We start from the raw sequence: 20,610 nt of genomic DNA, 5'->3' as shown, positions 1-20,610 counted from the left end.
TTTGGATTTGGTAACCCTAACGTTTACAAGATGAGTTCTAGAATTGTGATTTAGACCATTCTCTATCAGTTAGCCTCATCTAGATTAGCATATTAGAGTCATCTGGGGAACTTTTAAAGATTTTGATGCTCATGCTTCACTGACAGAGATTTGGATTGAATGGATCAGAATAGGAGCTTGAGCATAAGGATGTGCTTAAAAGTTACCTAGGTGGTCCTGATGAACAGTCGAATATATATACGTTCTTTTATATGCTATACAGAGGGATATGGAGAAGTAAAGTATTTATGTAGCTCTTATTACTTATGTAGGGATCAAAATATAGATAGATAAGTGGGATAATTTGTGCAGTAGATCCAAACATTTTCTGAACCCAGCTTCAGAAGGCTGTTCTGGTTGATTTAAACACGTATGTTTCTTTTCATTGTTAAACAATTGCATTGGCCCAATCTATTTTACACCTCCTTACCTCTTAAATTTAAGCTTGTGCACTCTATATTACTTTACAGATTATTTAAGATAGAGGAGGTGTTAGGCAGGCCTTACTAATCCTGAAGTCTTTTCTATGAAAATGTTCTTTGTTTACTATCCCTGAAATATTTATATACATTTTGAATACTACCTTAAATTTTTTGACTTCGTGAAAAATTGTTAAAATAATATATATGCTTTGCACTTTCATTTTTAAAATGACAGTACTGATGTTATTTCCGCATTCTTTCCTTTCCTTTGTTCTATAGATTTTTCTCCATTTCATTTATCTATTATTTTTTTTAAAGATTTTATTTTTTAAAGATTTTATTTATTATTTATTTGAGAGAGAGAATGAGATAGAGAGAGCATGAGAGGGTCAGAGGGAGAAGCAGACTCCCTGCTGAGCAGGGAGCCCAATGTGGGACTTGATCCCAGGACTCCAGGATCATGACCTGATCCGAAGGCAGTCGCTTAACCAACTGAGCCACCCCGGCGCCCCTAAAGATTTTATTTTTAAACATATTTTTCGCCATTTTAGCTTCTCACTGGCGTACGAATTTGTGCTTCCCACTAAATGAGGGAGTTTATTTGGGAATGCTAAGCATGCATTGTGAAAAATACCCAAGTACATATGCTAATAGAATAGATTATATAAACTTCATTTACTGTTGAAAATTTAGGATTTTTGTTTTTTTGTTGTTGCATCAATAGCCTGATAACATGCAGTAGTTCCATTTTGTAATTTTTTTAACAAATGCTAACAACTGAGGGATTTCATAATTTTCAGATGGACCATCAACAGATAAAGACCCTGAAGAAAAGAAAAAAGATACTGCAATTACATCACAGAATAGCCCTGAAGCGAGAGAAGAAAGGTATGTCACTTTATGGAAATTCATTTCTGTTGGAAGTCATAGTTGTATTTGACTGTCACTTCCTCCATGGTCTTATTTATGGTCTCTTATCTCCTATCTGTACTCCTTTTTCTATTTTCTTTTTTTTTTTTTTTTAAAGATTTTATTTATTTTCTTGACAGAGAGAGACATAGCGAGAGCAGGAACACAAGCAGGGGGAGTGGGAGAGGGAGAAGCAGGCTTCCCGCAGAGCAGGGAGCCCGATGTGGGACTCGATCCCAGGACCCTGGGACCATGACCTGAGCCGAAGGCAGACGCTTAACGACTGAGCCACCCAGGCGCCCTCCTTTTTCTATTTTCTAACCAGACAGAATTAGTAAATGTATATAGCCCAATAGAATATTCTAAGGTTTCTTACAGGATTTTCGTGGAAATTTAAAAGAGACTTAGAAGACACTACATAAATAAGGAGAAATTACTTACACTGTATTCAACAAGCTTAATTGAATGGAATCCCTGGGATAGCACTAATAGAATTGATAATGAAGGTACTGATTAAGGATTCAAGTGGTTACTTCCCTTATTTACCACATTTCTTTTTTAGATTTTTTTTTTTGGCCTTGGATCTGTTTCCCTTTTTATGCAAATTTTTTCCTTCTCAATTTAGCTATCTTTCATAAGAACTTAAAATGTGAAGTTCAGTAATGAAGGGTTCAAATTGTTTCTCAGCTTTCGTGAGGCCTTTGCATTTATTCTTTCCTGTCACATATAATGAGTGAACTGTGTAATATCCAGCATGTTGATGTGGTAGGTGACATGTCTAGTAGGTTAAATACAGTTCCTCTGTTCTTGGGAAGCTTGTATTTTAACACTTGACTCTGATGTAGAGCAATAGTTCTCAAAGTGTGGTCCCTTTAAGAGCAGAGAACCTGGCAACTTGTTAGCAAAGCAAATTCTTGGGCTCCACCCTCGAACTACTGAATCAGGAATTATGATGGTGGGGCCCCGAAATAGGTTTTAACAAGCTTTTTAAGTGATTCTGATGTGATAATGATGTGATAATGCACTCAAGTTTTAGGCTACCTATTTTAACTTCATTTATTTCTTAGTATTTTCCCCAAAGTGATAATGTACCCCTCATTGGTTCAGTAACAGTAATTAATATCCCATACACTATTGTCTTATGCATTAGAACTAACTAAACTTGATGATAAAAGAGGTAAGCTTAAGAAAGGGTAAACATCAGTTGTTAATAAAATGTATTCAGTGTTTTCTAACTCTTCTGAGATAGTTTTAGACTTTTAGAAAATTGTAAGAACAGAACAGAGAACTCCCAGTTGCCACTATGTGTGTATATGCATATATATATATGTGTGTGTACATACTCAGACACATGAATAATTTTATTTTGAACCAAATGAGAGTCCTTTATATCCGTAAATACATCAGTGTGTATTTTCTGAGAGCAAGGACGCTTTCTCACATCTAAGCACAATACAGATACCAATGTCCAGAAGTTAGGATTAATACAGTACTTTTTTCCTAATCTGTAGGGCTTATTCATATGTTAGCAGTTTTTCCAATAGAGTATTTTATTGGAGAGGAAAAAGATTTTTCCATAATATCATCCAGGATCACATACTGCATTTAGCTATCATCTCTGGTTTCCTTTAATCTGGAGTAATTCTTCAATCTGTCACGACCATAATATTTTTGAAAAGTATAGGCTATAATTTATGACTTTTTTTTTTTTTAAAGATTTTATTTATTTATTTGACAGAGACACAGTGAGAGAGGGAACACAAGCAGGGGGAGAGGGAGAGGGAGAAGCAGGCTTCCTGCTGAGCAGGGAGCCCGATGCGGGGCTCGATCCCAGGACCCTGGGACCATGACCTGAGGCAAAGGCAGACGCTTAACAACTGAGCCACCCAGGTGCCCCAGTTTATGACATTTTTAACAAATGCTTTCAGTTGTGTTATATTCAAAGTCGCTGACTTCGTGCCTTGAATATAAAATATAAAAGTATAGGCAGATATTTTAAGTAGATATTGGAGTAGGAATAAGTTCCTAGTATATTTTTATCTGTTTTATGTAATTGAAGTTTAGGGAGCGAGCCTATTGACAAACGCATAGAATTATCACATAGGAAGTCTGACAGAGTGGTTGGTATCTATCCATACACACACACAGTTACTCACACTCTCTCTCTCTGAAGAAGACAAGGCTTCAGGAAGGAGGTGATTAAACGTAGAAGGTATACAGAAGGACTCTTCTGTCCTTGGGGATCTTTTTGTGCAGTTTGATAGTGGGTTATGTGGAGGGAGAGGAGGAGGTATCTCCCTGGAGCAGTTCAGCAAGTTACTCCGTGGCGGGTGAATGGTGTCTTTGGAAAGGTTTGTGGCAGATATCTTCAATGTGATAAACATTAATTGAAACCCTGCAGAAAATATTTTGGTGAGACTCTAAGAAGTTAGAAGCAATTGGAATGATTAGGTTGACTGGAAAACTGTTAAGCTGTCCTGATTGAGTTGATGTTTCTAGGGAGGAATTAGACATTTTCATATTCTTATAACTCATTTCTCACTACACATGTTTTTTATCCAGAAGGGAGTGTTTTAAATATAAACGTCATTGGTTGTCTAATTGGAACAAGGTTTTTCAAACATTGTTTTTCCCCCTCTGGTCTTGGTTGAGAGTTGTCGTATTCTCTGGTATCATCCCCTTGCCCCTCTCATAACCAAGATCCTTGTTTTCATTTATTGTATTGAGCTGTAATGTGTATTTTATTTATCAAAAATATTGTTTAATGTTTAAAAGGATAATCAAGGTGTTTAATTGGTTAAAAAAACATGAAACGTGTCTCAGATTTCCTGAAATTTTAACTTTTTAGAAATCTATATGCATGCAATTTCTTTTTTCATTTAAGAGTCACTGAATATGATCCCATTTATTTAGTCCAAGAATTTTTGTTTTTAGAGAGTGATAGTAATGATGTTACTTTAAGAGAACTTTTCCTGTTTTCTTTTTGGTGTGTGTGTGTGTGTATGTGTATTTTAGTAGTTCCAGTGGCAACGTAAGCAGCAGAAAGGATGAGACAAATGCTCGAGATACTTATGTTTCATCTTTTCCTCGGGCACCAAGCACTTCTGATTCTGTACGGTTAAAGTGTAGGGAGATGCTTGCCGCAGCTCTCCGAACGGGAGGTAAGTTTAGTGTACCCTGTGTCATTGCCCAGTTCTTTGTTCCTCACCACCGCCGCCGCCATGTCCACCTCCATGATTCTGTTTCACCAGCGGCATCCTGGTGATAACTGCTTGCACTGCTTAGTTCAGGAAGACGTTGTGGCAAATAGGGGTTACTGATGGCAGAGAGCACTAGGCATGCTGGGGCCTCTGCTCACTACTATATAGTTCCAAGAAGGAGATTCCTTCTAATATATGGATGTTTCCCTTGATTCAGAGTAACTTAAAGGCTTTTCACAAATCTTTTTTTCCCCCACTTTAATCCAAGTTGACCCTTGAATAATGAGTTTAAACTGCTTGGGTTTACTTATAATGTAGATTTTTTCCCAACAAAAACAGTACAATAATGTAAATCTGTTTTCTCTTATGATTTTCTTAATAACATTTTTTCTTTAGCTTACTCTAAGAATACAATGTATATTGTATAAGTATATATAACATATAAAATATGTGTTGTTTATGTTATTGGTAAGGCTTTTGGTCAACAGTAGGCTATTACTAGTTAAAGTTTTTGGGGGGTCAAAGGTTAAATGTGGATTTTTGACTGCACAGGGAGTTGGCATCCTTAACCCCTGTGTCGTTCAAGGGTCAACTGTAATTACTCTGCTCCCCAGATTGAGCGTTAGTGGTAATGTATTTGGGTCCTGTTGTTAAATGTTAGTATGACAAATAGTATTTGTTTTATATTCATAATTCCATTTTTTACTTTTTTTAAGTGGAAAAGAGATCTTGATTTATATATATATATGGGAACCTTAATCTAATTTGGTTATTCATTCTTAAAGTATCATATACAGGAATATTTATCATCTTATACAAATTCACTCCTTTTCTATTATACTGAACCATAGTTAGTATGACCTATTTTTCTCTTTACTCTGCCCTTTCTATTTTGATTCCCTTACTGTTTCTTTATATATTTTTTCTTTTTCTTCCTAGTTTCTTTTTATTTCCTTCTATCCATTTGAATATTTGCATAGGAGTCTTGTGAGTGTGTCCGTATATGTGATTGGCAGGTGAAATGAATGGTTTCTTTGCATTGAAGCCTGAGTCACAGGAGACAAGACAGTTCTTTCTATAACTTTCTCTACTCTCTGCTGGAGCAACCAGAATTTATGGAGTTGTGAAATGAGGAATTGCCTGCTAGATCAATTACTTCCCCACTCCTGAGGGATAAGGAGTCATCAATGCAGGACCACTGTGGACATTAGGTGAATCCAGAGGAGGAGTCTAGTGGGTAGAAAAGAGAACAGATTCTAATGAAACTAAATAAAAAGGACTCTATTATTAGGGCAGTGGGGTTGAAATAGAAATACAGTTTAATTTACTCTGTATTGAAATTTTTTTTTCAATATGTCATAATCACTTATTTTTGACAATTCTTTGTGCCTGTATTTAGATGACTACGTCGCTATTGGAGCTGATGAGGAAGAATTAGGATCTCAAATTGAGGAAGATATCCTTTGTGTGTATATTCATGATTGTTTAAATAATCTGCTAGATTATATTTTTCTTCCTCCTGTATAGAATTTGGAGTTTCATTTTTCAGTTTCTATCTTCATTGTATTATTTTGCAAGAAAAGGATAGGGCCATCCATATCATTTTGTTCTTGTTTTCTTGTTATTCAAAAGTAAAACGTGTTGATAGTATTTTTATTTTTCTGCCTTGCAAGTTGAGAATGTGGCATCTCAATTGAACTTGTGCAAAAGAACATGGAAGACACACACACACTATACGTGTGAAGTAGGGTTTCACGTTTGGGGGAATCTCAGCAAAGCATGCGAGGTCCCCTGAGTTCATTACCCAGGAGGGAAGTGTGTTTGTCCTGGGCACCATGGAAGGGGCTTCGGAAGAGGTGTTGTGCACATCTGGGTGACCATGTGACCATGGAACTCTCCTAGTTTTGGAAATGGCCTTGTTGGAAAAAAGTGTGCTGCTCTTCAGGCTCGCCTGAAGTTTTTTTTCTGTTGAGAAGAAAAACTGCTAAACTAGCTTCTTGCTGAGCTGGGGGAGGAAATGAACCTTTGGGCCACCATGAATGGTTTCGTCCCAGAGGGCGCCCAAAGGAACTGTGTAGTCATCAAGCCTTTTAGGATCCTTTGTAGAATTCAGATTTGGGCAAGTGAAAGTTTATATAAATGCAGTCTTCTTTTCACAAGTTTTCTCACTCAGACGGAGTACCTAAGTTACTTTTTGAAATGTCTTTAATTTGTGTGCTACTGGCATTAAACATTAAGAAGAAAGCATTGCTCATTCATAGTGTAAAAGTAGGATCACTGTTACTTGCCAGTTACAGATCAAGTAATGAGGTAGACACACTGCCTTGTTAGCTTAATCTAAATTGGAGACCATTTTGGAGAACTGCTTAGAAACTTCAGGAATTCTTACTTCGGTGAAATGGGAAAAAAATACCTCTGTATTTTAACTTATTTTCCTTAATGGCCTAGTACCTATATATCAAGAAATAAGGAATACAGACATGAAATACAAAAATAGAGTACGAAGTAGAATATCAAATCTTAAAGATGCTAAGAATCCAAATTTAAGGAAAAATGTACTGTGTGGAAATATTCCTCCTGACTTATTCGCTAGAATGACAGCAGAGGTGAGTATATGTGAATATTATGTTTCCATGATGTGATTATATGATGTCAAGTCAAAAGTCTGTGTAAATCATGAAGTACTGTATAAGTACTACATTTATAATAAATCATTATTAGCTATTCTGATATATTTATATGTATAATATACTAGACAAATACTTAAGGTGATTGAATCTGTTGGTGTCAATACTTTGTCTCTTCCACAACTATACCATAATCTTTGGTTGATTGATTAAATCATTGTCTAAAAATGAAATTGTTTTTATTTATTTTGGATTCATGTGGAATTGAAGATTTGAATATATAATTGCAAATGGACTTTGTAACCTCCAAGTTCTTTTCATGGTTAAACCCCATAAAATTGGTCACATCTTACTGACTATTCCTTAAATTTTAGGGAATGATGGAGAAAATGAAATTCAGAGCTTGCTGTTTATAGACACAGCTGTTCAGTCTGCAGTCTCATTATTTTATTACACATCCAAGAGAGTCTATTTGTCTTTCTATATAGCTAAATAAAAATGATTGTATTTTTAACATTCACTTTTTTAAAACCTCATTAAAATAACCTAAAACTTTAAATTAGAGACCATAGTGTAATGAACTCCTATATATCTATCACCCAAGCTTCAGGTAGTTTCAAGAATTTGTCACCCTTGGGGCGCCTGGGTGGCTCAGTTGGTTAAGCGTCTGCCTTTAGCTCAGGTCATGATCCCAGGGTCCTGGGGTTGAGCCCCACGTTGGGCTCCCTGCTCTGTGGGGAGTCTGCTTCTCTCTCCCTTTACCCCCCTCCCCAACTCATGCTCTCTCTCTCTCCAAATAAATAAAATCTTAAAAAAAAAAAATTGTGACCCTTTTCAGTCTATCCCTTTTTTCTTTTTTCTTTTTCCTTCTTTTCCCCTGAATTGTTTTCAAACAAATTGCAGACATTATATCTTTTTACCTTTTTTCTATAAGCTTTTTTTAAAAAGATTTTATTTATTTATTTGACAGAGCCTGAGAGAGTACAAGCAGGGGGAGCGGCAGGCAGAGGGAGAGGGAGAAGCAGAATCCCTGCTGAGCAGAGAGCCTGACGTGGGGCTTGATCCCAGGACCCTGGGATCATGACCTGAGCCGAAGGCAGACACTTAACCATCTGAGCCACCCAGGCACCCCTCTTTTTACCTTTATAAACCTAAGAGCGATACCTTTAAAAATTTGATGATTTTAAAAAATAGTTTTCTTACATAACTACATTGTCATCACTACATCCAACAAAGCTAAAAGCAATTCCTAATTTATATATTCATATTTTCCTGATTGTACATTTCTTTGTATCAGGATCCAAGTCTGCACATTACCTTTAGTTAGGTCTCTAAAGATTTTGTATATATATGTATTTAAATCCCTTGCAGTCTCTTTCCTGCCCCTGACCCCTTTTTTATTCATGACACTGACCTGTTGAAGAAACCAATTTATTTCTTCTGTATCCCACAGTATGAATTGTCTCTTTCTTCCTCAGGATGTTATTTAACTTTTCTGTCCCCTCTCTTGTCTGTGAACTGGAAGCTAGTTCTATAGGCTCGATTACATACAAATTCAACTGTGTTTCCCCACATAAATACTTGTAATTGGTGCTTTTTACTTCGTATTGCGTTAGGAGACACATAATGTCTTGTTGCTTTACTGTTAGCATGCTGAGATTGATCAGTGGGTTTGGATATTAACAGTCTGATTCCTCCATTGTAAAGTTCTCCTTTGACCTTTCATCTAATGTATTCATCCACTGATTTCCTTACCTGAATTGGTTAAATTATTAGGAGTTGCAAAATAGTGATTTCTAAAGTTCTGTCCTTCCTTTCACATTTATTAGCTAGATTCTTTAATAAAGAAGCATTTTCCTTTGTAAACTCAGGCACTTGGTGACCCCTTTGGTTTGGATAGGAAAGGCAGGTAAATGTTGTCTATTGTCTGAAACTCTTTCCCTTTAGTTAACAGTTAGCAGAATGAGCAGTTGGTGCCCTAGTAACTGCCAGGGGGGGCTTTGTTGCTTTTTTTGCATGCTTGTGCTCTTCTTTTTCAGTATCATGGACTTGTGACATTTTTTTTTTTTAAAGAGAGAGACACAGAGAGGGAACACAAGCAGGGGGAGTGGGAGAGGGAGAAGCAGGCTTCCCGCCAAGCAGGGAGCCTGATGTGGGGCTCAATCCCGAGACCCTGGGATCATGACCTGAGCCGAAGGCAGACACTTAACAACTGAGTCACCCAGGCGCCCCAGGACTTGTGACATTTTCATCTATCCAGTGGGGATTGGTTCTTTACAGTAATTTATTTTGATAGCTGAAGAAATTGTCCTATCTTTGGCTAATGGGAGGTCCTTCATGGTAGCCCCTCGTCCATATGACTCAACCAACAAAAAAGTCTTTGGTAGCTTCCATGCTTCTCTGGCACAAGAGGATGACCTTGGCTTATCCTGTACATTTCTTTTCTTCTTTTTTTTTTTTTCTTTAAGAGTGTGAGCGGGGGGCGGGGGTGGGCAGAGGGATAAGGAGAGAGAGAATCCTAAGCTGACTCCGCATTGAGCAGAGTTAATGTGGGGCTGGATTTCACAGCCCTGAGATCATGACCTGAGCCAAAATCAAGAGTTGGATGCTCAACTGACTGAGCCACCCAGGCACTCCAAATCCTCTGCATTTCTTGATTCAAAATGGGAACCAGATATTCCTCCAAAGATCCCTGGTTCCTTTTTGGGGAGGGCAATGGTACAGACAACAATCTGGATACTAGAGGTGCTCATTGCTACAGTATTATTACATTGTTGATAAACCTTTAAGAGGTAATTAAATCTAATTTTCACATAGAAACTTACAAGTATTTGATGAAATTTTAAAAGAAAGCAAACTCTGAGTTCTTTGAGGAAAAATTTTTCACTTTTAAAACTTTAAAAGTTGGTTTATTGAGCTTATAGAACATAAAAAAACATTCAGGATATATATAGAAAATGCCTATAACTGAGTGGTATTGCCACCTCCCTGACAGGAAATGGCTAGTGATGAACTCAAAGAGATGCGGAAAAACTTGACCAAAGAAGCCATCAGAGAGCATCAGATGGCCAAGACAGGTGGAACCCAGACTGACTTATTCACATGTGGCAAATGTAAAAAGAAGAATTGTACTTACACACAGGTTGGTGATTATTTATAGATTCTTACTTTCACGTAAGGATGCTTGAGGGTATTGTGCTAGTAAGTCAAGTAAGTCAGAGAAAGACAAATACCATATGATCTCACTTATATGTAGAATCTAAAAAGAAAAAAAATGACTCATCTGAGCACAAACCTGGTGGTGGTTGTGGTTGTTGGAGAAGAGGGGTGGGGGGATGCATGAAATAAATGAAGGGGATTAAGAGGTACAGACTTGCCAGTTATAAGTCACAAGGATGTAATATACAAGATAGAAAATATAGTCAGTAATGTAGTAACTTTGTATAGTGACAGAGGGTAACTAAACCTATAAAGATAATCATTTTGTAATGTATAAAAATACCAAATCACTATGTAGTACACCTGAAACTAATATAATATTGTATGTCAATTATAATCCAATTAAAACTAACTACATTAAGTAGAATGCTTGCAACTCCTGTTTCAAAACCAGTGGTAAAGATAATTACCAGTACTTTGATAATGCTTTCTTAATACACACATTCCAGTTAATTGAAAATAAGTTGATATATTTATACTTTCATGGAAGTTGTTACTGTGAAAGCTGTATCAATTAAATAAAATTTATAAAAATCATTGTAGGATTTAATGAAATGGCCACATTCTAAGAGTTGAGCAGTTGATTATTGGTTAGTATATAAACAGGTTATAATTCTTTTTATTTGGCAGGATCATATAATTTAAGGAAAGTTCTTTACTCTTCCTCACTTGGGTGTAGGTACTTTTTGCTTAATTGCTTTCCAGATACTGATTTCCTTTTCTGCAACGTATTGATGACTTTTCACATATGATGCGACTAACTTTCCTTTTTGTTCTTGGACAAAAAGAAAGCTGGAAAGAGCCACATATGTGAAAATGGTTTATCACTGTCATTAATTTCATTTGTCAAGTAGGTATTTTTGTGCTGTGTCTGTAATCTACTAAACTCAAAATTTTCTCCTTAAAGAACAACTTACAGTTAATGTTTTAGGGTAATGGATTTAGGGAATCGAATTTTCTGATAGACAGAAAATTAGGCAGAAGTTAAGGAAGTAGTATTACTAAATTGTATATAAGTTGTAGAAAGGAACCTTTTTTTTCTTTTTTTTAAGTTTTAGAAGGTGTCATTCTCAAGGTTAAAAATTCAAAAGGTACAAAAGATTGTGAGTGGAAAATTCCCCTCCCACTTTTACCTGCAGCCACTTGGTCCCACCTCCCTGGAGGTAAACCAGGTTATTTGTTGTGTGGCTTTCTACGTGTTTTATGCATATACATGCAAATATGAATATATTTTTGTTTTCCCTTTTTTTACATTTGTTTTTTATATTTTTTAGTAATCTCTACACCCAACATGGGGTTCAAACTTAAAACCCCGAGATCAAGAATTGCATGCTCTTCTGATGGAGCCAGCCAGGCGCCCCTGTTTCCCCATTTCCTAAACACATGTGGTAGCACATTATATAAACTTCTGCCTCTTTTAGTTTTTAAAGGTACATAACACTCCCATTTTCAGATATGCTCTATTTAACCAATCCAAAGTCCTCTTTTTGAAGTCTTTCATTTAATCATAGTTATAGATCTGATATTTCAGTATTTTGTTTTGTGGAACTATTACTACCGATAGTCACTAAAATATATTAACATATGAAAGTGGCTTCAGAAATTTCTGAGTTTGGATTGCTCTGTTTTCTTTCGATTAGGCAGAAAAGTCTAAGCAATAAAAACTCTCTCCTGAAAATGCTGCATAGTAGGAAGTATTAAGTATAAATAGAAAGGTATTTAAAGCCAAAGCATCTTTATTTTATTTTTTTTTAAAGATTTTTATTTATTTATTGAGAGAGAGAATGATAGAGCATGAGGGGGGAAGGGTCAGAGGAAGAAGCAGACTCCCTGCTGAGCAGGGAGCCTGATGCAGGACTTGATCCTAGGACTCCAGGATCATGACCTGCACCAAAGGCAGTTGCATAACCAACTGAGCCACCCAGGCGCCTGCCAAAGCTTCTTTAAAACATATGAAGCCAGGGCGCCTGGGTGGCTCGGTTGAGCGTCTGACTCTTGATTTCAGCTCCCATCATGATCTCAGGGTCCTGGGATCAAGCCCCATGTCGAGCTCGCGCTCAGTGTGGAGTCTAGTTGAGGTTCTCTCTCCCTATCCCTCTATCCCTCTCCTCTTGTGCGCGTGCGTGCTCTCTCTAAATAAATAAATTAAAAAAAAAAACATATGAAGAAGTGATATATTTACATAATCAGCTACAATAAAAAACGTTTCTTTTAATAGAAAGAACCTAGTCTAAAGAGGAAGTCAGTATGATTTTCTTAGAATCAATTCTGTCAATAGATAGAAAATTTCCAAAGTTGGCAGAATAACAGATATAAAAGACTGAAGTTTGACTCTTGGTTAACATGTACCTACCAGGAGATGAACATTTTTCCCAGAGGGCAAAAATTCCTCCTATCTATGTACTTTTAGGGCCCTAGTTAGCAAGTATCTAGATATAAATACATGAGAATATTTCAGAAGGATTTTTCAAACCATTTTTATCTGAAGGCCTTAAATAAGCAGAATGCTATTCTTTTGAGAATGCCTCTTCTTTTTCTCCCTTTGGGCTTTTGAGTTAAAAATCATGTTGATAGTTGACAAGTATTGTGTGCTTCTCATCTTTGAGGCAGTAATATACTGGATTTCATCATCCCACACTAAATTTAAATAGACCTTATTCAGAATGCAATATTGTTGGTAGTCAGGTTCTTGCCTTCTCCCATCTTCTCATCTCCCCCGTAACTTAAACCTAAAAATAACTTACAACTTTATTTTTTTTGAGAACTTTGGAAGTCTATTATCTTATGTTGATAAAGTTTAAAAAAATCATATTAGCTTATTTATTATTATTTTTTCCTGAGTTCTCTTTTGTTTTAAAATTTTTAGTTGTGGCAAAATACACATAACCTAAAATTTACCACCTTCACCATGTTTAAGTATATAATTGAGTAGTAGTACATTCATAATATTGTGGCAATCTCCAGGATTCTTTTTCTCTTGCAAGACTGAAACCCTATACCCATTAGATAGTAACTGTACATTTCTCTAGCTCCTGGCATCCACCAGTCTCTGAATTTGACTACTCTAGGTAGTCAAAGGGATAAATGGTACCACATAACAGTATTTGTCCTTTTTTTGTCCCTGGCTTATTTCTGATACCTGATCTATTCTAAGTTAGTAATTAGAAACGCAAATGTGTGTACAGATCAACATCACTAATCATCAGGGAAATACAAATTAAAACCATGTAATGTTCATAAATGATCATCCATATTATAGCATATATCAGAATTTCCTTCCCTTTTTTTTTTTTTTAAGATTTTATTTATTTATTTAACTGACAGAGACCACGAGAGAGGGAACACAAGAAGGGGGGAGTGGGAGAGGGAGAAGCAGGCTTCCCGCCGAGCAGGGAGCCCGATGCGGGGCTCGATCCCAGGGCCCTGAAATCATGACCTGAGCCGAAGGTAGTCGCTTAACCAACTGAGCCACCCAGGCGCCCCCAGAATTGCCTTCCTTTTTAAGGCTGAATAATCACTGTATGTATATACCACATTCTGTTTATCTATTCATCTGTTGATGGACACTGGGTTGCTTCCACCTTTTGGGCTATTATGAATAATGCTGCTATGAACTTCTGTGTACAAATACCTCTTTGAGACCCTGCTTTCCATTCTTTTGGGTATTTTCTCAGGAGTTGCATTTCTGTGTCGAATGAGCTTTTTTTTTCTTTTTTTTTTAAGTTTTATTTTTTATTTTTAAAGAGAGGGTTGGTGAGGAGAGGCAGAGGGAAGGGGAGAGAGAGAGAATCTTAAGCAGGCTCCACGCCCAGATCCCATAATCCAAGCCAAAATCGAGTCAGATGCTTAACCAACTGAGCCACTGAGGTGCCCCTACATTAGCTGTTTTAAAGCAATGTAAAGGACCTATTTATAGAAAAATTGGAAAATGCAGAAAAATATGAACAAAAAATTTAAAATCATCCATTAATCTGCATTTAGAAAGAACAGTGGTCAGTATTTTGGTGCCTGCAGTATTTTGTGAAGTTTTTCTAGTTTAGTTGTAGCTAAATAATGTAAACCATTTTTTTAATGATTTTATTTATTAGAGAGAGAGAGCATGAGCAGTGGGGTGAGGCAGAGTGAGAGGGAGAAGCAGACTCCCCGCTGAGCAGGGAGCCCGGTGTAGGGCTCGATCCCAGGACCCTGAGATCATGACCTGAGCTTAAGGCAGACACTTAACTGACTGAGCCACCCATACACCCCTGTAAACCATTTTATGTACAGTTGAACCTTGAACAACATGGGTTTGAACTGCATGAGTCCACTTAACACACAAATTTTTTTCAACAAATACATGTCTAGTACTGTAAATGTATTTTCCTTATGATTTTATTAATCACGTTTTCTTTTCTGTAGCTTGCTTTAAGAATTCAGTATATGGGGCGCCTGGGTGGCTCAGTTGGTTGGGCGACTGCCTTCGGCTCAGGTCATGATCCTGGAGTCCCAGGATTGAGTCCCGCATCGGGCTCCCTGCTCAGCAGGGAGTCTGCTTCTCCCTCTGACTCTCCCCCCTCTCATGTGCTCTCTCTCTCATTCTCTCTCTCAAATAAATAAAATCTTTAAAAAAAAAAAAAAAGAATTCAGTATATGGTAGGTATAACATACAAAATATGTATTAATCGACAGTTTGTGTTGTTGGTAAGGCTTGTAGTTAACAGTAGACTATTAGCAGTTGCGTTTTAGAGGAGTTAGATGTGGATATTCAACTGCATGAGGAGTTGGTGCTCTTAACCTCCACATTGTTCGAGGCAGAACTGTACTTCTTTTCACTTAGCTACTATAATGTAAGTATTTTCCTTTAATTATTAAAAAAAAACAACAAACCAAAACCTTTGTAAACATCTTAATAGCTGTATAATATTCCATCAGATGGGTATGCTCTTATTTCATTATTTCCCTGTTGGATATTTAAGTTGTTTCCAGTGTTTGCACTATTATAAAATTACACTTCAAACATCCCTGTACACAGATCTCCCACACCCAACTTTATGAGGAATAATTGACATATAATTGAATGTTTTTAAAGTGTACAGTGAGATGATTTGATGTATATATACATTGTGGAATGATTACCAAGATCAAGATAATTAACATATCCATTATCTCACATAGTTAACTCTTTTTTGTGTGTGTGTGTGAGAATGCTTAAGATCGACTCTTTAGTCACTGTGCTGTATTTTAGATCCTCAGAAATTACTGTTTTTATACCTGAAAGTTTTTATCCTTTGACCTTCATCTCTCCATTTCCCTCTTCTCCCAGCCTCTACAACTACCATCTGTTCTCTGTTTCTATGAAATCCACATTTATTTATTTATTTTATTTATTAAGATGCCACATATAAGTGATACCATATAGTATTTGTCATTCTCTGGCATATTTTATTTAGCATTCCTTCCAGGTCCATCCGTGTTGTCTCAAATAGTAGGATTTCCTTCTTTTTTATGGCTGAATAATGTTCCATTGTGTATATATATCACTTTTCTTTATCTATTCTTCAGCTGAAGGACATTTAGATTGTTTTCATATCTTGGCTATTGTGAATAATGCAGTCAATATGGGTATGTAGATAACTTTTTGAGGTATTGATTTCATTTCCTTCAGATATATATGCAGAATGGGATTGCTGGATCATAAGGTAGTTGATTTTATTTTATTTTTTATGCTGGCTCTACCATTTTTTTTTTTTTTAAAGTAAAGTCTACCCCCCAGCGTGGGGCTCAAACTCATGACCCCGAGATCAAGAGTTGCATGCTCTACCAACTGAGCCAGCCAGGCATCCCTGTGTGGTAGTTTAATTTTTAATTTTTTGAGGATCTGCCATCCTGTTTTCCATAATGGATATACCAGTTTACATTCCTACCAACAGTGTACACAGGAGTTCCCTTTTCTCCACATCTTCAGCAATATTTGTTCTTGTCTTTTTGATAATAGCCATTCTAACAGGTGTGAGGTGATAATTCCTTGTGGTTTGCATTTCCCTAATGATCAGTGATGTTGATCTGTACACAGGTCTTTATTTTTGTTTCTAATTACCATCTTAGAGTAGATCAGATGTCAAGTTCCTAGGTCAGAGAGAATGGATGTTTGAGGCTCTTACCTTGTTGCTGCCTAAAGTTTAGAAAGGTTGTGACAGTATTTTTCAGAATGAAATTCGTAATTTTTACATCTCTGCTAATTTATAAGAGAAAATTGACGTATCTTTTAATTAACATTTCTAATGCTTCTTATGATGAAATTTTTAAATATTTATTAGCCATTTATAAAAAGTATGTGTGACTTTAGATGGTTTTCCCACTTACCTGGAATAAATTAAACATGAAAAGACAAGGAATGACTTAGAAAAAGAAGTTTTGAAATATGTATCCTTTTGACATTACTTAGCTTATTTGAACTTGTTTCAGGCTCTTATACATTTTATTGTGGTACCGCTGTGGTTACTGTATATCTTAATGTAGAATGTTCTTATTTAGGTCAGACTTTTTATAGTATTGTAAAAAGTAATATTTTTCACTTGATTTTGCTGCAGGTACAAACCCGTAGTGCTGATGAACCGATGACAACATTTGTTGTCTGCAATGAATGTGGAAATCGATGGAAGGTATATGACTTTTTCTTATATTCATATTTTACCCATTTATAAAAGATTTCTTCACGTCTTTTCATAAGGCTACCGAGGTATCTAAATATATACATTTGCTCATGCTGTCCAGTACTACAGAAGTCCATGATGAACCATTTGTAAAGGAATATAATATATTGTACTCTATTAGAAATTAAGAATGTTAACTTAATTTTCCTATTTTCATATTGTTTTGGTGCAGGAGTAACAGGATTGAATCTTAACTGCAATTACTGTATCATAGTCCTATATATACTATACTCATTTAATTGCTTTGACTCTTGTACTTCCAGAAAATCTGTCTTCATAGATTTTGGGTATTACTTGTCTTCATAGATTTTGATTCTGGAAAGATTACTTTACCTTGTTGAAATCCAGCAGGATGGTTTTAGTGTTTATTTTAGGAATTAACAGATGAGTACTGTCATGGTTTGGTAGGCTTTTCACTGAGCCTTCATATCACCTATGTGCTCTTGAATGAGCCCCACACAGGCAAGTGTATGTTATTTAAATGATCCCTTCTTGAGTATTTTTGTGAGCCACAGAAATATAATTTAAACTTGGGAGAAGAATTACACATCACTTCTGAGACCATTTTTATTGTTACCATAGATGGGGCTGCTAGGGGTGTGTGGTTGGGGAGGCTCACGTAGTAGGAATATAGTCTTTGGAGCCAAATAGGCTTTGAACTCTGCTGCTTATCATTAGTGAACTGTGATTTTCTCACATATTACATGTAAATAATATCTACAACACAGGCTGTGGTGAAAGAGTACAGATAATATATTTAAAAAGTGCCTGATAATTGTTGGTATTCCAAAAATGCTGGTTGCATTTATTGGTTTTTGTGAAGCTTGTGTGATTCTTCTTCTTTTTTTTTTTAAGCTATACTTAGCTTTAGCTCTTTAATGCTTATTTTGAATTACTCACCCAAGTTAAAGCATTTTCTGAAAATCAGAAGTGAATTAAAAGCTAGACAATGGAATATTCTACGCAAATATGGTATAGGACTTTGGCCCTAGACATTATTTTAGGGGTTGAGACCAGTACCCATTTTATTATACACAAAGGACTTAGTTCTGAGCTGGGAAGGTTACTGGTATTGAGAGTGTCATCATGATTTGAAACAGAGTCTCCTATCCTGAGGGACATTCATTTTTTAATTATTTATTTTCGGTCCTCTTGAGCAAGTCTGGCTTTTCCAGCTAGCTCTTAGATTTATTTTACATGATGATGATGATGTTGATGATGATTTCTATATTATTGGGCATATTGCAGTTTGTTTTGAATATAGGCAGTTTGCAGCATAGTTCTGACAGTACTTCTTGGATTTAAGAAAGTTCAATTTAATGTAGAAAGCTGATGCCTAAGGATGGGTTACTCTAGAAGTTCAGGTTTGGAATTCATTTTTTTTAATTCATTTTTTTAACCTAAAAACATTAAGAAGAGGGGTAGTTAATAAAATATTTTATACTATTTCTTCAGTTATATATTGCTACTGATTCCAAATTGGAAAAGTCAAACACTTAGGATAGCTGTCTGTTCATGTCTGAGAAATACAGCATCTTTTTCAAAAATGCCTCTTTCTTTAGCAGTATAAGGTGTATACTGTGTTAAATGGGGGCGGGATACACCCCATTGTATGTATTTAAAGGTCTCACGAAATACTTCTTTTTTTTTTTGACAGTTCTGTTGAGTTGGAAGAAATGGCAAAGTGTCTGGACCATTAAAAAATGGATTTTGTAATTAGCTTTAAAACTAGGCCAAGCATCTAGTTTTCCTGCAAATCAGATTTTTAAAGTAACATACATCCCTTGGGTTAGTCTTGGTTTTTGACATAGCATTCCTTCCTTAAATGCCTTCTGTAGTTTCAGATCAGTAGGGAGACCACATAATAATTGTATGGTATTTGTTTAAAAACTTTTTTTTCATTTTTATAGTAAGTTGATATTAAACTTTTATCAGTTAAACTTTTGGCAATTTATTTTTACCTTTTTTTTCTTTTAAAAGAAAAATGTACCTTAACTTTTTTAGAGTCCAAACATACACAGTAGAAATACTATTCTTCTCAGTTAATATATAAATGGAAATTACATTTTCCCCCCCATATTGGCACATACCTGCAAATAGTAAAAGAGGAGAAGAGGTAATATAAGTTTATCACATGTGGTGTGTATTCAGATACTACTTGAGCAACTTATCTAAATTGTATATAATATTTGAACTAGCCTATGAGATTGATCTTAATTATTATGTTCACAAGTCTGGGATAATTAGATATTATTTTGCATTTGTAACTAATCGTGATAATCATTTCTTGTAATTTCTTGTACGTGTTTATGACTTGTTCTTAATAGATTTTACTTTTGGAAACATGACTTTGTTGAAATCAGTTTGGTTTTGTTGTTTATTTACCCGTTTGACTCTGTAGTGTATTTTAGTTTTGCAGAACACTGTTGTAGTTTAGTAGGTTTTTCATAAATCCCAGCATAGGCAAAGAATGAAAGCTTCTGACCATTTTTCCCCTCATAGGAAGACATACTTGGGAAGAAAATATTAGCATTTTAATACAGTATAGTTACTATAAACAGTTATGACTTGATTTTGATTTGGAAATCTTTGCTGACCAAGGATTAAGTTTAAGGACTATATAAATCATTAAAGCTGTGGTCTTTCCATATGGAGGTTGATAGAACATATTTTTGTCCTGAATCAAATTTGCTCTTTTTCTGTTACACAATGAATGAGGTTGTTCAGCAAAATATATGGGCTATAATGCAATTGGTTTTACAATACAAATCTTATAATTAAATTTTTTTACATGTGTACCATTTGTTTTGTTAGGAATAAGAAAAAATGATTTTCACATGGTTTCCTTAGAGTACACTTGCTCTAGCACATCTTAAAGGCCACTTTTACAAAAGCCACATTTTATTATGCTGAATCTGTATTCTATCAGACTCCTATAGGAAGACTTCAGTACACGTTTTGCACTCCCCTTTGCTCCCTTTTCCCATTTTTTTAAATGCAAATCAATTTGATGTAATATAGAAAGCAACATTAAAGGTCCATGTTATGACCTTATATATGAGCATTGGCCCACTGGTACCATCCTGTCTCTACTTTGTCATTTCACAGATTAACCTTTATCACTTGAAAAATAAAGTGCATTTTTGGAAGAATGAGTTTTGGAAGAATAAAACTAAAATAGTCCCACTTTTAAATTAAGTGATCCATTTTTAAATTTGTAATTCAATAAAGTTTCTTGTTATTAAACATGTATCACATTTTGTCATTTTATTTAGATACTGACACCCGCTCTACCTTTTGTTTCAAAAGTCTCTCCCACTACTAAGGTGGTTTTTAATTTATTTATTTATTTTAGAGTGTGTGTGCATGCGTGTGCGAGCAGGGAGAGGTGTGAGGGGGAGAGAGAGAGAATCCCAAGCAGCCTCCACGCTGAGTGCAGAGCCCAAAGCAGGGCTCAATCCCATGACAGATCATGACCAGTCGGACGCTTAACTGACTGAGC

At 35.8% G+C, this 20,610-nt stretch overlaps 1 protein-coding gene across 1 annotated transcript in view; it reads left to right on the top strand.

Annotated features, from left to right (window-relative positions):
• Positions 1-20,358, top strand: part of TCEA1 (transcription elongation factor A1) — a 46,155-nt gene extending 25,797 nt beyond the window's left edge. The window contains exons 4-10 of the mRNA XM_032421770.1: positions 1,262-1,349; positions 4,386-4,531; positions 5,970-6,026; positions 7,022-7,176; positions 10,193-10,339; positions 16,986-17,057; positions 18,766-20,358. Coding sequence (XP_032277661.1) covers positions 1,262-1,349; positions 4,386-4,531; positions 5,970-6,026; positions 7,022-7,176; positions 10,193-10,339; positions 16,986-17,057; positions 18,766-18,774 — 674 coding nt within the window. The 3' untranslated portion in view covers positions 18,775-20,358. The remainder of the gene's footprint in view (positions 1-1,261; positions 1,350-4,385; positions 4,532-5,969; positions 6,027-7,021; positions 7,177-10,192; positions 10,340-16,985; positions 17,058-18,765) is intronic.
• Positions 20,359-20,610: the final 252 nt, after the last annotated feature.

Source organism: Phoca vitulina, unplaced genomic scaffold (assembly GCF_004348235.1).
Source record: "Phoca vitulina isolate PV1807 unplaced genomic scaffold, GSC_HSeal_1.0 scaffold25, whole genome shotgun sequence".
In the NCBI taxonomy this organism is placed as follows: domain Eukaryota; kingdom Metazoa; phylum Chordata; class Mammalia; order Carnivora; family Phocidae; genus Phoca; species Phoca vitulina.
Note: the sequence above shows the minus strand (reverse complement) of the source record. Positions and strands in the feature narration are given on the sequence as shown.